At 68.0% G+C, this 15329-nt stretch overlaps 3 protein-coding genes across 6 annotated transcripts; 2 read left to right on the plus strand and 1 right to left on the minus strand.

The window, feature by feature from the left end:
* Positions 1-85: 85 nt before the first annotated feature.
* CHMP1A (charged multivesicular body protein 1A) lies at positions 86-5281 on the plus strand. Its single transcript, XM_040571780.1, has 7 exons — positions 86-168; positions 292-311; positions 895-972; positions 1583-1729; positions 1893-2021; positions 2400-2587; positions 3314-5281. Exons 1-7 carry the CDS (start codon positions 162-164, stop codon positions 3333-3335), a joined length of 591 nt encoding a protein of 196 aa, XP_040427714.1. The 5' UTR covers positions 86-161; the 3' UTR covers positions 3336-5281.
* A 746-nt stretch (positions 5282-6027) lies between these two features.
* Positions 6028-11039, minus strand: DPEP1 (dipeptidase 1). 4 transcript variants are annotated; one of them, XM_040571771.1, is made up of 11 exons: positions 10311-11039; positions 9733-9918; positions 8352-8484; positions 8139-8271; positions 7906-8056; positions 7753-7822; positions 7433-7609; positions 7259-7343; positions 7095-7170; positions 6806-6941; positions 6028-6600 (listed from the first exon to the last, which is right to left on the minus strand). In XM_040571771.1, exons 1-11 carry the CDS (start codon positions 10898-10900, stop codon positions 6424-6426), a joined length of 1914 nt encoding a protein of 637 aa, XP_040427705.1. In that variant the 5' UTR covers positions 10901-11039; the 3' UTR covers positions 6028-6423. The 4 variants fall into 4 exon arrangements, with proteins under 4 accessions (XP_040427705.1, XP_040427707.1, XP_040427706.1 ...); XM_040571773.1 differs by having other exon boundaries at positions 9733-9875; positions 10311-10888; XM_040571772.1 differs by having other exon boundaries at positions 9733-9899; positions 10311-10888.
* A 92-nt stretch (positions 11040-11131) lies between these two features.
* LOC121077013 (sulfotransferase 2B1-like) lies at positions 11132-13724 on the plus strand. Its single transcript, XM_040571778.1, has 6 exons — positions 11132-11270; positions 12366-12574; positions 12733-12859; positions 12946-13040; positions 13125-13305; positions 13391-13724. The coding sequence occupies exons 1-6, from the start codon at positions 11132-11134 to the stop codon at positions 13504-13506; spliced, it is 867 nt and encodes a 288-aa protein (XP_040427712.1). The 3' UTR covers positions 13507-13724.
* The last annotated feature ends 1605 nt before the right edge of the window (positions 13725-15329 follow it).

The following is a 15329-nucleotide window of genomic DNA, read 5'->3' on the forward strand; positions in this document are numbered from 1 at the left end:
CGGGGCCGGTCCCCCCGCAGAGCCCCGGTGCGGCCCCCGCCGTCCGTGTCCCCCCCCCCCGGCCCCGGTGCCCCGCCCCACCGGGGGCCGCCCCCACCGGGAGGCGGCGCGCGCAGCCCGGAAGCGGCGGCGGCGGCACCCGGAAGCGGCGGCGGGGCAGGATGGACGGTAAGGAGCGGGGGGGCGGGGAGCGGGGGGGGGAGGCCCCTCCGCACCGGGCCGGGCCCCGTCCTGGCCCCGGGGGGCTCCCGGTGCGGCGGGCCGGGCGCTGAGGCCGCTCTCTCCCCGCAGACACGCTCTTCCAGCTGAAGGTGAGCGCGGCGCCGACCCCGCCGGCAGCCCCGGGACGTGCCCGCCGCCCAGGGGCCGGTAACGGCGTTCGTGCTGCGGGGGGGGCAGTCCGGACTGTTCTGGGGTCCCTTGGGGGTTGGGTGGGGACAGGGACCTTTTGCCCTCCCCCCTTTTGCCCCCCCTCTTTTAACCCATCCTTATTTACCCCTCCATTTACTCCCCCCTTTACCCCCCCTTTTTTTAACTCCCCTTTCTTTGCTCCCTCTTTATAGTCCCCTTTTTTTACCCCCCCTTTTTTACCCCCCTTTTTTTACCCCCCCTTTTTTACCCCCCCTTTTTTAACCCCTTTTTTTAACCTCTTCTTTTTAACCCCCATTTATACCCCCTCCTTTTTTTTAACTCTCCCCCTTTTTACCTGCCCCCCCCCCCCCCCCCCGTGGCCCTGTGGGTCCCCCTCTGACCCGGGGAGCTGCTCAGCACCCCAGGGTGCTGCCCCCCTGCGAGCAGCCCTCCCCGTGGAGGTGGGGGCGCTTCGCAGGCCCCCGGGTTGCTGCCGCCGCCTTCCCCGCTGCGTCCCAGCGCTAACCCCTGCTTCCTTTCCAGTTCACGGCCAAGCAGCTGGAGAAGCTCGCTAAAAAGGCTGAGAAGGACTCCAAGGCGGAGCAAGCTAAGGTCAAGAAGGTGGGTGGCAGCTCGTCACGGAGCCACGGGTGCTGGCAGCCCTGGGTGCTGCGCCCAGGGGCTGGGGACCCTGCCTCCGCCTGTGCCCTGCCAGCCGTGTGCCATCGAGGGACGGGGAAAGGGGCAGGTTCCCCTCTCCGGGCTTTGCTGCGCACCAGCAGTCACAGAACGTTGGCCTCAGAACGTTTTAGGAATGGCTTTTTTTTTCTCTGGGAGCGTGCTCGGACACAGGCTCCCCAGGGAAGCGGTCACAGCACCGAGCTGATGGAGCTTGAGAAACGCGTGGGCGTCGCTCAGGCATCGGGTCTGATCGCTGGGGGGTCCCGTGCGGGGCCGTGAGTTGGACTCGGTGACCCTGGTGGGTCCCTTCCAGCACAGGGGGTCCTGTGATCGTAAGTCCCACGCTGAGATCTTGGCTCTGCTGGGCATGTGTGGTGCCTCCCTGCGACGCTGGGAAGGATTTAATTCCATTCCCAGGACGTGCTCCGTGTTTGTAGGGGTCACAGCGAAGCCGTTTCCTGCTGGAGGCCTGTCAGGCAGAAATGGATCATGCTGGTTCGTAAACATGGAGTGGATTCTTGGTGCAAGCAGCTGCCCTTTGCTCTTCCAGGCCCTTCAGCAGAAGAACGTGGAATGTGCTCGTGTCTACGCGGAGAATGCCATTCGCAAGAAGAACGAGGGGCTGAACTGGCTCCGCATGGCTTCCCGAGTGGATGCCGTGGCCTCCAAGGTGCAGACGGCCGTGACGATGAAAGGGGTAAGGGCCTCTGTTCTCGAGCGGGGGGCTTTGAGGGTGGTCTGCGCCCTGGTGCGGCACCCCTGGCTGCGCTCTGCCCAGGGCTCTGTGCCAGGGATTCGCTCTCAGCAGCGATGACTTTGCTTTTGGGCAGCACCCACGAAGCAATCTCCTCCTCTTGCAGGTGACCAAAAACATGGCTCAGGTGACTAAGGCTCTGGACAAGGCTCTGAGCTCCATGGACCTGCAGAAGGTGTCTGCTGTGATGGATAAATTCGAGCAGCAGGTTCAGAATTTGGATGTTCATACGTCGGTAAGTGGAGGAGGCCTCGGGGGGTGTGGGAGGACGGGCACTGTCCTGTGTGTCTGGTGCGTGAGAGGGGCTGGGCAGGCCACGGCTCTGCTGCCCAGCAGGGAAGGGTTTTGCCACGCAAAGAGGCAAAGTGGCAGGGGAGGAGAGGGAGGAGGGAGGCTGCTGTCCCAGCCAGGGGCTTCTCAGATGGGGCTGTGGAGGACTGGGCCTTGCAACCCTTTGCCGTGGCCTTGTTGTCAGGCTTGAGGCCATGGGGACCATTCTGGTGCAGGGGCAGTGGTGATACGGGGTCTGTGGCGTGATTTTCGAGGGGAAGAAGTCGTGCTGGACCGAGCAACTTTCCCTGTGGGGCAGGCTGACGGGCTGTCTCTGTTTCAGGTCATGGAGGACTCCATGAGCTCCGCCACCACCCTGACCACGCCGCAGGAGCAGGTGGACAGCCTCATCGTGCAGATCGCCGAGGAGAACGGCTTGGAGATCATGGACCAGCTCAGCCAGCTCCCCGAGGGGGCTTCGGCGGTGGGCGAGAGCTCGGTGCGCTCCCAGGAGGACCAGCTGTCACGGAGGTTGGTTCTCTGCCGGGTCCTTCGCCTCGCGCTGAGGCAGTCTGAATTCTTCACGGGGGTCTCCCATCAGCATGAAAGGCATGAATTACCGCATCGTGGTTGGCCGAGTGGGTGCTGAGCTCCTCCGTAAAGCTCAGGCGAGCCAGAGCCCTGCAGCGTGTGCCAGGCGTTCCCCGTTGGGTACCTGGCCGGGCCCGGGAAGGGTGCAGGCAGGCGAGGTGGCCGCTCGGGGCCGGCTGCTGGCACCTGGCAGCGAGCTGTCCTCGATCTGGCACCGGGCCCTCTGCCCCTGCTCCGTGCTCGCCCTCACGCAGCCGCAGCCAGCTCCGGGAACAGGCTGTCTCGCTGGAACTGCCCCAGGAGGAGCCGATCAGCTTCCTCTCCCCGCTCCCTCCCCACGCAGCCGCTGCCGGGGTCCCTCAGCGCGACGGCACCGAGGTGGCAGCGGCCCCGTGCTGCCCTGGGGGAGGCACCAAGCGGCTGCAGCCGCGGGGTACCCACGAGAGGAGCTGGGAGCCCCATTTCTGCAGCACATCAGCTGCACTGACAACAGACGCTCTGCGTTTCCTGCAGGCTGTCAGGGCTGCGTGCTCCGGGGCAGGATTTCTTGCCTCTCCGCCGCTGGAGGGAGGCAGAGTCGTGCCCTGGACGTGCTGTAGGTCCTCCTGCCTGGCGGCCGTTCCTGGCTGCTCTCATGCCGCTTCCCTCTTGTTCTCTCCCTTCCAGGTTGGCTGCCTTGCGGAATTAAGGTCTCCTGCCTCCCCTGCGGACTGCTGCCACACTGGTTGTATGGTGTGTGGGGACGGAGGGACCCAGGACTCCTTCCCCTCTGCCCGTTATGTCCTTGCTCTGACCTGCTGGCCGGGCAGGGCCGGCCCCTCCTGCAGCAGCACGTCCCCAGCCCTGCCCGCTTCCCTGCAGACTTCTTTTGGGGTGCGACGGTGACCGGAGCAGGCAGAGATCCCGGCAGGGGGGATGGAGCAAGGGCAGCCCTTCTCTGGGCTTGACGGATCCTTCGCTGGTTCTGATTTTAGGGTGATTTTAGGGTGTTCTTCATTTGTGGGTCGCTGCTGGTTTCTCGCGGCGCCCCCTGATGCAACGTGCCACTCCTGATTTAACACTAAACGAATCCTTCTGGGGGTGGGTTGTGGCGTCTCCTGGGGTGCTGGTTGCCTGCCTCCTCCGTGCGTAGCACGCTTGTTACCTGCTGTAGGGCCTCCCAGCTGTGGGCAGCACCCGGCAGGGGCCCGCAGCAAGCAGCTGTGCCCTCGGTGTTGCAGCAGGAGGGATGGGGGCTCGCTCCCCGCGGGGCGGTGGTGTTTCTGTGGGGTTTGTGCCTTGCAGGAAGGCGTGGGTACGCCGCCGCACCTCTCGCCTAGCAGCGACCTTCCCCAGCCCCTGCTGCCCGGTTCGTAGCCATACCTGCTGGCCCTGCTTGCAGACCTCGCCTTGCCGACTCGCCTGGCCCTGGCAGGCTGACCCTCCCCGCGTCTCTACCACGAAGTGGCCTTTGAAACGCTCGTCCTGCCCCGCGAATCCACCCGTGCCCCCTCCCAGCGCTGCAGGCAGTGAGTTATCGGGGCCGTGACCCTGTGGGGCTGGTCTGTGCCTGGCATCGCAGCCTCGTCCTGGCCGCATGGGCGTACCGGGGTGGGTGCCAAACCGTCCTGGGCACGCATCCGCCTGTCCCCTGGGTCCCCCTGCTGCCGTTTCCTCCCCGCTGTCCCCACCTTGCCACATCTCCGTGCCCGGGGGGCTGGCGCCGGGCTGGGCGGGAGGCACGGCGGTCGGCTCGCGGGGAAATGGGGCTGCCCGGGGCTGATGCTCCCAGCGCCCCTTCTCCCCTGCGACTCCCCGAGGTACCGAGTGGGTGGGGAGCTTGTGGGAAGGAAACGAAGCTTCCTTTGGCTCTCAGGAGGAGGAATTTCAGCCCCCTCGCTGCAGGCCGTGAGTGAGCACCCTGCGGCCACCCGGCCCCGCAGCGCTGGAGCTGCCCCGGTGCGCCCGCAGCGCGGAGCTGTGCGGCACGCGGCTGCTGCTGCCACGGGCAGCTCCCATCCATCAGCTTTAGTGGGAATTCTCAGACACACGCAGCCGCTGCGTGGGGCTGGGCTGAGAGCGGGGCCTCGGCGGCTGTCTGCGGGGCAGGGGAAGCGCGGGGATGGGCGGCAACCCCTGCACGCCTCCGGTGCTGGCGCCCGGCCCGGCTCAGGCCAAGGACACAGGGCAGGACACGCTCCAGGCCGGGGCCACCTCCTCAGTGCTTGTAACTAAAACACTTCGTGCTGTTTGGATTATTTTCTTTTTTCTGAGTTCAGTGGCCTTGGCTGCATGTGTCTAGCTGAGAGAGCCTTCCGCCCTCGTGTGCCAGGGTGGGGACGTGGGGGGGTGACAACAGGGCAGCAGGAGGGGGCTTTGGGCTGCAAAGCCACTTGTGCACGGTGCCTGCACCACGGAGCAGGGCTGCCACCAGCACCCGGCCCTGCATCGGCACCGGGCTGGGGGCTGGGACGTGCCCCCCGGCCCATGGAACCACTCCCTCTTCCCGTGATGTTTCTGTCTTGATTCCTGTTGGGTTTTTGTTGTTGTGTTTTGTTTTTCTTTTTTTTTTAAGCTCGTCTCCGTTGCCTTTTTCTTCTCCAACACACTGTTGATTACCTTCTGCTATTTTAAATAAAACCTGCCTGAACATCCGTCGTGGTGTGCACAAGGGGCTCGGGCACGAAGAGGGGAGCCGGGCTGTGAACCCCACCGCAGCTGGGGACAGAACTGGGGGTCCCGTGGGGCTCAGGTAGGGAGGAGGGAGAGGCCGGTCCTGGTCCTGCAGCCTCCCTGCCTCCTGTTCCGGGAGAAGGGGAGCCCTCACCTGCTGTCCCCATGGGACTGGGGGGGTCACAGCCTCTGGGGGCAGCTGAGGGGAAGGCCCCTGACGTGTTTGGGACACCCTGCGTGCCACATACCTACGCCTCCCGGCAGGGACCAGTTCCCTTCCTGTGGCTGAGCCGGGGGAACTGGGACGAGCAGGAGCTGCCACAGCCCTGCTGCGGCCACCACCAGCTCCCGGGGGGCCGAGGCAGCCGCCTCCCTCCCCGGTTCTTTTCCCAGCATTGTTCTGGGGCTGCCTGGCTCCCTGCGCTCTTCCCCACGCCTCTCCCAAGACCTTGTGGGGGGGAAGCTTGGGCTTGCCAAAGGGGAGATGCCCACGCAGGAGCTCTGCCCTTTCCCATCCCGAGCACCCACCGACGGCGGGTGCAACCCGGGGGGCTGGGGGCTCGTCCCCTCCCCTACGCCTGGCAGACGGGCTGTGCGCCGCAGCCAAGCCGCGAATGCCACAGGAAGGTGGCTCTGCTTCGCGAGCTTGTTTTCCCCGGTGCCCAAAGCCGCCTCCGCTCCGAAGACAGGCTGTTCCCAAATGTGAGAGGAAATTGCTAAGAAGATGATTGAGTAACCAATTAATTCGCTAATGATTAATGGAAGCATCCTGCGGAGGCAGCCCCGCCGCCACCTGGCCGGGTGTTGCGGCGATGTCTCACTCCCGGTGCGGTGGCAGCCTGGAGCCCGGCCGCTGCCCCGGGGTGGGCACCCACCGGCTGCCTCCGCCACGCCGGGGTGACCGGTGCTGTGCTTGGGTGCCATCGGGGTGCCGGGGTGGCCGGTGACACGCCGTGGTGGCTCGTCACCGCAGCGGGGCAGGTGCCGACCCCACCACACAGCCCTGGGGGCTCGGGGGCGATGCGCGCAGCCAGCGGGACGCCAGGCACAGCTTCATTTTGCTCGGGGTAAGGCGCGGCAGGATCCGGCCATGCCAGTGCTGCCCAGCACCCACAGGCAGGATGCTAGGAGAGCAGGGTGCTGAGCAGGGGCAGCGCCAGGACCAGGGCTGCCGGCAGGAGCGGGGCTGGGCCGGCCCCGCTGGTGTCGCTGTAGCCGTAGCTCGTCCTGCACTCCCCTGCCAGCTCCTTGAAGGCGATGGGCTCCTCGTGGGGCGCCGTGCCCTGCAGGGACATCTTCACCTGCGGGGGGACGGGGTGGGTTCCTGCGGTGAGGGGTGGTCCCCGCGTGCCGCACCGCCCCGTGGCACCTTCACGGTGCTGCCCTGCGTGTCCCCGTGCCGCCCTGTGTCCCCAGACGTCCCCGAGCACCCTGGCGTCCCACTTATCCGTGTGTCCCCATGTCCCAGTGCCCTGTGCATCCCCGTGCCCCCCGCTCCACACTCACCTCCTCCACCTTCCTGAACACACGGAGCAGGTTGTTCGCCAGCGCCGCTCTCACATCCTGCTCCGTCCAGTTCCTGAGCAGCAGCTCCGCCACCAGCGCCGGGTAGGTGGAGACGTCCTCCAGGCCCGTGGGGACCCTGTGGCACCCCGCGGCTCAGAGCCCAGCCCGGCAGCACCCCGTGTCCCCCCCCCAGGCCCCCAGGCAGGGCACGGGGGTGCCCCAGGGCTGATCCTGATCTCACCCTTTGGGCCACCCCGTCCCAGTCCCTGCACGCTGCCGCCCGCGTTACCCCGTGACGCCGTCGTAGTCCCCGCCGAAGCCGACGGACTGGGCGCCTGCCACCTTCTTCACGTGGTCCATGTGGTCTGAGGGTGCAGAGGGGGGGGGGGGGTTGAGCGGGCAGGGGGACACTGCACCCCCCTCGTACCCCCCCATCCCCGCCCGCTGCCTCACCCGCGACGTCGCTCAGGTTGGCCTTGTCACTGCACGTCACGTACTCGTTGTAGAAGTTGACCATCACCAGCCCCTCCTTGGAGGCCTGGGGGAGAGGTGGTCCTGAGCCCCGTGGCAGCCCTGCTGGACACCCCCCCCCCCCGTGCCCCTGCCAGCAGCCGTGCCATCGCTCACCACCATCCTCAGCACGTCATCCGGCACGTTGCGGCGGTGCGGGCAGAGGCTGTAGGCGGACGAGTGGCTGAAGATGACGGGGGCTTTGGAGATGTTCAGCACCATCTTCATGGTATCCACTGAGACGTGGGCCAGGTCCACGATCATGCCCAGGCGGTTCATCTCCTCCACCACGGTCTGCGGGGATGGGGACGGGGATGGGGACGGGGTGAGGGTTGTGGCAGCCCCACAGGGGGGACACCGTGCACCGGGGGCTGGCTGACCCCAGGCCACATCCCCCCCAACTCCGGGGCGCTGCTCCCAGCTCCATCCCCGCTCACCTTCCCAAAGGACGAGAGGCCGTGGTGCACGGGCGACTCCTCCGCGGTGTCCACCAGCCAGTTGTCAGCCCTGCGGGGCCGGCAGAGCATCAGAGCAGCCCCCCAGCCTCCTCCCCATCCCTGCCACCCCCCAGCCCCTCCGATGCCCCGCACCAGGGCGTGTTGCAGCTGTGGGTGAGGGTCATGTAGCGGACGCCCAGGTGGTAGAAGGTGCGCAGGACGCCCAGGCTGCTGTCGATGGAGTGGCCGCCCTCCACGCCGATGAGGCTGGCCACCTTCTTGTTCTGGAAAGCCGCCTCGATGCCTGCGGGAGGGCGGCGGGCGCTCAGCCAGGGACGGGCACCGGCAGCCCCTTGCCCCCCGCCGCCGGCCCCGCGCCCGCTCACCGGCGCTGTTGACGACACAGGCGAAGGTCTCGGGGTAGAGCTCGCACATGCGGTGCACCACGTCGATCTGCTCCAGCGTGCGCTTCACCGCGTCCTTGTTCTGCGTCTCGCAGGGCACGTACACCGACCAGAACTGCACGGGGAGGCAGGGGGTGAGCACCCCGACCCCATTCTGGGGCCGCCCCGGTGCCCGCGCCCCGCTCGCCGTCCCACCTGGCCGCCCACGTGCCCGGCGTTCAGCTTGGGGATGTTGGTGTGCGTGCCGGTCAGCTGCGTGAGGTTGGCCTCCGGCAGCCCCAGCTGGTTGTTGAACCTTTTGAGGAGCTGCCAGGGCAGGTCGTTGTGCCTGGGCCGGGGAGAGAGCGGAGTGGGGGGCTGTCTGTCCGTCTGTCCAGCCAGCCAGACGGCTGCCCAGCTACCTGCCCGGGACCCCTGGCTGCCTGCCCACCTACCTGCCTACCCACCCACCCACCCATCCCTCCCTCCCATCCCTCCCTCCCTCCCTCCCTCCCTCCATCCATCCACCCATCCATCCCTCCATCCCTCCCTCCCTCCCTCCCTCCCTCCATCTCTCCCTCCCTCCCTTCCTCTCTCTATCTATCCATAACCCCTCCCTCCATCCCTCCCTTCCTTTGCCCCTCCCTCTCTCCTTCCCTCTGCCTGTCCCTCCCTCTGTCCATCTGTCCGTCCTTCCCTCCGCCTGTCCCTCCTTCCCTCTATCCATCTGTCTGTCCCTCCCGCCTCCTGTCCCTCCTCCCCGCCTCCCACCCATCTGTGCCCCCCAGGAGGAGCCGCCCAAGCCGCTCAGGCCAGGAGCAGGGGCGGTCACCCCGCTGGGACCCCTCGGCGCAGCCCCCCGCACCCATTCCCACGCAGCCCTCGCCCACCGCAGGGCTCCCTCCTGCACCCGGGGGAGGCAGCCCAGCATCCCCACCGAGGGACATTGCTGTCACCGCGCTGGGGATGTCACCACCATGGGGATGTCACCGCCATGGGCATGTCACCGCCGTGGGGATGTCACCACCACGTGGCGTCACGTACCTGTGGCGTCATGTACCCAGCGGCATTTCTGGGGAAGTTCTCGGGGCAGACGCACGAGCCAGCTCCCACCTCTTCCCTCCCGCATTACGGCCCCGCCACATCCTCCCGCTCCTCTGTCCCCACTCCCTCTGCCGGGGCTGCTCCGGGCGAGGTGGTGGCCACACACCCCGTGGAGCCGTGGGGGTGCCACCGAGGACCCGACCCCACCACCGGGAACAGCGTCCGGGGCGTCCTGGCAGGGGACCGGGAATGTCCCTTGGGACACGGCTCTGCAGGACTTCCCCCGGGGGCAGCCTGGCCCCGTTTCCCAGCACCGGCCCCATTCCTGGCCTGGCTGCGTGGTGTCCGGGGATCCCCCGTGGTTGTGCAGCCCCCGGGTGCACCGTGCGGGGATCCCCCGGCGAGGCCAGCCCCGCGTGTCCCCGGGGTGCACAGCACGGGCATCCCCCCGGCAGGGCCGCGGGGCTTTCTGCGCCTGGGAGTTTCGCAGGAACCAAGACCCCTGCGCCGCGGGGCCGGGCAACCTTTGGAGCCGCCGCGGGGCCGCGCTCACCCGTCGATGACCGGCGTGGTCTCCATGATGCGCTTGGCCTCCTCCTGGTGCTGCTGCGCCGAGCAGGGCAGGAGCAGGCACAGCACCAGCACGCTCCAGCGCAGCATCCTATCCTCGCCCCGTGTGGGTATGGGCGCCGCCGGCTGCTCTGGGATGAGACCGGTGTCCTGCCACCACCGTGGGAGCCTGCTGAGTGCTCGCAGCTGCCCGGCCTCACCGTCCTTCCCCTCCCGTGGTAAATCAATAACCAGGAGCCCCGGCCATAAACCCACCCTTGCACCCTGTGCCCGGCTCTGGCTGTGCCTGGGCACCGCGACGGCCTCCCCCAGCACGGCGCGGGTGGCGCGGGGACGCGCCGGGGGCCTCTCGGCATAGCTGTGGTTACGCTCCCGGCCCCTCTAACGCAGCGCAGATTTTTCTGCTGGAAAAGCGCCGGTCCCACCCGCGCCTCGGCCTCCCCACTGCCGGCACCCACCGGCACCCCCAGCCCCACGCTGGCACCCCAGCCCCGTGCCCCATGTCCCTGGGGGGGGGTCTCGGCAGGGCCCGCTGCCCCTGTCCCCCTGTCCCCAGCTCACCGCTGTCCCCGGGACGCTCGGGTGGCTGCTCCCAGTAGCGGCTGTGCAATATGTTTTCTGGCTTGTGTGTCTGCGCTCGGGGCTGGAACGGGCTCCGGCCACCCCAGAGCCAGCCCCCGCCATGGCGCCGGGCGGTGGCCGAGCTCCAGCGCGCCCCGCAGCTCCGTGCCCAGGCTGCCCCACGCCGAGGGCTGGGGGGCAGCGGTGGGGCAGCACGGGCACCGGTGCTGCTGCTGCTGCGGGGGGAAACTGAGGCACTGCCCTTCCCGCGCCCCGTCACCCACCGTGGGGTGCATCCTGCCGGTGGCCGCGGGCAAGGAGCGGCACCGTGGGGCTGCGGGAGCGGTGAGGAGCCACGTGGAGCAAACCCAGCCCCAGCCCCTCATCCTGGGGTGGCTGGGCTGGGAGGCCCCCACTGCGGCGCAGCGAGCCCGGATGTGGGGCGCCGAGGCCTGCATCGTATGGGGCACGGTGTGGGGCTGGCACCCCACGGCACACGGCTCACCGTCTGGGCCACCGCAGCCAGGAGGGTCCTGAGCACCCCCGGCCCTGCTGGGGGGGCTCGCAGCCCCTCCAAACTCCCCCCACATCCCCAGTGGGTCCGGCTGCGTGTCCCCCCAGCATGGCCCCAACCTGGGGATGGCCCCACAGCCCCCAGCCCCGCAGCAGCTTTCCCCCGCGCCGGCCCCTGCCACCGCCCCCGGCCCCTTGCCAGGAATGCGCCGGGGGGGCCCAGCCCCACGCCCTGCGCCCGCCGGGTCTGGCTTCCTCTTCTGCAGCTATTTAAGGGCCGTCCCCGGCACGTCCCGCGCGGCTGGGCCATGGAGCGGCTGGAGGTGACGGAGACCTTCGCTGGCATCACCCTGCCCGGGCACCTCCACACCAAGGAGTCCCTGCAGTTCGCCACCACCTTCCCCTTCCGTGACACCGACGTGGTCATCGTCACCTACCCCAAGTCAGGTGAGCGGCGGCAGGCGGGGAGGTGTCAGGGAGGGGGACAGGGATGGGGTAGGGGGATGGCCATAGGGACCCCCCCCGGGCGGAGGGACGGGGGGTGGGGGGGGGAGCTCTGCTGTGCAGCCCCCGCTCGCCAGCAGGCCCTGGTGCTGCCGACGTGGCTGGGATGTGGCTGGGCCCTCGGCCAGCCCTGGAGGGCACCGCGTCCCCGCCCTGCACAGCCACTGCCTCCCCCCATCCCTCCGGCACAGCCCCACAGCCCCATGTCAGGGGGCTCAGCCCCCCCCCCCCCCCCCCCCCCGCTTTGTGGGGTGGAGGCGGCCACCCCACACCTACCCCTGCTGTGTCCCCAGCCCCGTCCCCATTCCCGACCCCATCCCCATCCCCATCCCCGGGGGGGTTACGACTGCCGGGTCTTGGTGGGGCAGTGGTCCCACGCCGCTGCTGCTGCCCTCCGCCACCTCGCTCCGCGCCGTGCCATGCCGGGACATGCTGTGCTGCGCCATGCTGAGCTGTGCTATGGCCATTACGTGGCATACATCGCCATGCTGTGCTGCGCCATGCCGTGCTGTGCCGTGACAAGTCAAGCCATGGGGTGCTGTGCCACACTGTGCTGTGCCATGCCACGCTGTGCCATGTTGTGCCACGCTGTGCCACACTGTGCCGTGCTGTGCCACACTGTGCCATGCTGTGCCGTGCTGTGCCACGCTGTGCCGTGCTGTGCCACACTGTGCCACGCTGTGCCGTGCTGTGCCATGCTGTGCCGTGCTGTGCCATGCTGTGCTGTGCTGTGCCATGCTGTGCCACGCTGTGCCGTGCTGCGCCATGCTGTGCTGTGCCGTGCCATGCCACGCTGTGCCGTGCTGTGCCACACTGTGCCGTGCTGTGCCGTGCTGTGCCGTGCCATGCCACGCTGTGCCGTGCTGTGCCACGCTGTGCCACGCTGTGCCGTGCTGTGCCGTGCCGTGCCATGCTGTGCCATGCTGTGCCACACCGTGCTGTATCAAGCCACACAATGCCATCCCATGCCATGCCATGCCGCGGTGTGTGTGGCAGTGCCTGTGCGGGGTGGCAGTGCCCTGATGCCCCCTTCCCCAGGCACCACGTGGATGCAGGAGATCCTGACGCTGCTGTACAGCCACGGGGATGCGCTGCCGGCCAAGACCATCCCCAACTGGGAGCGGGCGCCCTGGCTGGAGCAGATCCACTTCAGGGATGCGCTGCGGGACACAGCCGCGCACCGCCTCATCACCAGCCACCTGCCCGCCCGTGTCCTGGCCCCCCTGCTGCAGCGGAGCAAGGCCAAGGTGAGGGGAGCCGGGCGGGCGGGGGGTCCCCGTGCTGCTGGGGCTTCCCCCAGCTGGGGCAGCTGCCAGGGACTTTCTGAGGGTGCAGCGGAGCGACGGGGACAGAGCCTGGAAACTCCCTTGCTGCCGCAGTGCTGAGAGCAGTGTCCCCCCACCAGGTGATCTATGTGGCCAGGAACCCCAAGGACGTCGTCGTCTCCTTCTACTACTTCCACCGCCTGGCCAAATTCCTGCCCGACCCTGTCTCCTTCGATGCCTTCCTCCAGCAGTTCCTCGAGGGCACTGGTAAGGGCTGGGGGGGCCCATGTGTGTGAGTGGGGGGCACGCCGGGGGCCGGCCACGGGCTCGCATCACCCCCAGGCTCCCCGCAGTGCACTACGGCTCCTGGTTCGACCACATCAAGGGCTGGGTGGGTCAGCGGCAGCTCCTGGACATCTTCTACGTCACCTATGAGGAGCTGCACCAGGTGAGCCCTGCGTCCCCGTGTCCCCCAGCCCTGTGTCCCCCAGCCCCTTGTCCCAGCCCCGCCGGCTGACCCCCTGTGCTGCAGGACCTGCGGGGCACGGCGCAGCGGCTCGGCACCTTCCTGGGCTGCCCGCTGGGGCCGGAGACGCTGGAGGCTCTGGAGCAGCACTGCAGCTTCGCCGCCATGCGGGACAACGCCATGGCCAACTACACCCTCATCCCCCGCGAGATCATGGACCACAGCCAGGGACGCTTCATGCGCAAAGGTGAGGGGACGGGGGGGGGTGGCGGGCACGTCGGTGCCGGCGTCGCCCCGTGCCCCGGTCCCACCGGTCCCTTCCCATCCCGCAGGCGTGGTGGGGGACTGGCGCGACCACTTCTCCCCGCTGCAAAACGCCCTCTTCAACCGCGTCTACCAGGAGGAGATGCGCGACGTTGACCTCAGCGTCCACTGGCCCATGGTGTGAGGGCTGGGAGCCCTGACCCCATAACTTATAGACCCTTGGGGCCGGAGGTGGCGATGGGAAGCAGCTGCTCCGTGCTCCGTCCAGGGGATGTTTCCGGCCACACACAGCCACTGTCCCCATGGCCATCCTGCCCTTCGGTGGCCCTGACCCCCTCCTTCCTCCGTCCCAGCAGGGAGCAGAGGCCCACTCAGGAAAAAATAAATATTTATTGCAATTCCCATGCTGGCAGAGCTTTCCCAGGGGTGTGGGCCAGGCAGCGCCGTTCTGGTGGCGCCGGGTGCCGGGAAGTGCGAGGCGTTATCAGGGACGCATCGGGGCAGGAACCCATCCCCAGGGACGTTATCTTGGGTACGGGTGACGGTCGGGGGGGGGCCGTGGCAGGCTGCCAGGTGTCTTCTTCAGCAGCACTCAGGGTCCCAGCCCCACGGTGCCCCTCTCTGCCCCGGTGCACGCCCGTGCCCCTCGTGAAGCCCTGGGCTGGCCGTGGTGCCCCGAGCAGCCGCTGGCACCCACCTGCCTCATCTCCTTGTGGGGTGTTTGCCCCGAGGGCTCATGCCCCCCACCAGCGTGCCCACGGGCCCTGCCTCATCCTGATGCATTCCAGGCAATTGCCTTATAAAAAGCTCATAAAATGCAGGAAAAGTGAATAATTAACCCCGTGAACTAAACATCTCCTGCTCGCTCAGCATGGTGAAGCGCTCCGGGGAGGTGCGGGGGCCAGCAGGGCACCCACTGCCCACACTGCCTTGTTGGGGGCTCAGCTGAGTGGGGGCGGGCAGAGGGACCCCCCCGCCCCCCGGGGACACTGGCACCCCCAGCCCAAGGGGACCCCTGCGCCCCTGCGTGTGTGGGGCAATGCTGGAGGGGGCCCGGGCACCCCCTGCCTGCGCCGAGGGCCGAATGCAGCAGCAGCCTCATCAGGCGCTGGGTTTCCATGGTGACGTCCATTATCCTGTTTTATAGGGGGATGAATCAGGCGCTATAAATACGCGACTGATCGGGGCGCTGCGGGCACCGCGCTCTGCCTGCAGCTGGCAGCCCCGCGGCAGCCCCGCGCCCAGCGTGTGCCAGAGAGGGGCACGGGCAGCTCTGTGCAGGCACGGCCGCGTGGATGGGGTCAGGCTGGGAGCCCTGTGCCAGCACCCTGACAGGGTGACAGCAGTGGCCCTGGGGGGGGGGGGGGCATGGGGAGCAGGATCTGCGGCAGCCCCTGCCCCATGACAGCTGCCCCAGGCCACAGCTGCAGCCCTGTGGTGGCCTCTGGGTGCCCCCCCCGGGCAGATGTCACCTCCCCATGAGCATCTGCAGGTGGCAGGACGGTGGCACATGGCACATGGCGAATGGCACAGTGCATGGCACATGGTAAAAGACACACGGCACACAGCACATGGTGAATGGCACACGGTGCATGGCACATGTCGGACGGCACATGGCACACGGCACGTGGCACGCGGCGTCACATAGCACACGGCGTGAGGCAGCTGGCACACACAGAACAGCACGTGGGGCTTGGCACAGCCAGCCACACAGAGCTGTGCAGCACATGGCAGCAGCACGGCACACGGCAGGCGGCACACAGCACAGGGCCCATGGCACAGTGCGTGATGCATGGCATGCAGAACACGGCACAGAGTACGTGGCGCGTGGCACATACCATGCAGCGCACAACATGGAGCGCGTGGCGCAGCACGCAGCACAAGGCACACGGCACTTGGCACGCGGCTTGTGGCATGTGGCACATGGCACAGCACACAGCACATACGGCACAGCACATGGCCCATGGCACAGGGCTCATAGCACACAGCTCATGGCACGTGGCAGTT

This window comes from Cygnus olor, chromosome 12, assembly GCF_009769625.2.
Source record: "Cygnus olor isolate bCygOlo1 chromosome 12, bCygOlo1.pri.v2, whole genome shotgun sequence".
NCBI classification, from domain to species: Eukaryota; Metazoa; Chordata; class Aves; order Anseriformes; family Anatidae; genus Cygnus; species Cygnus olor.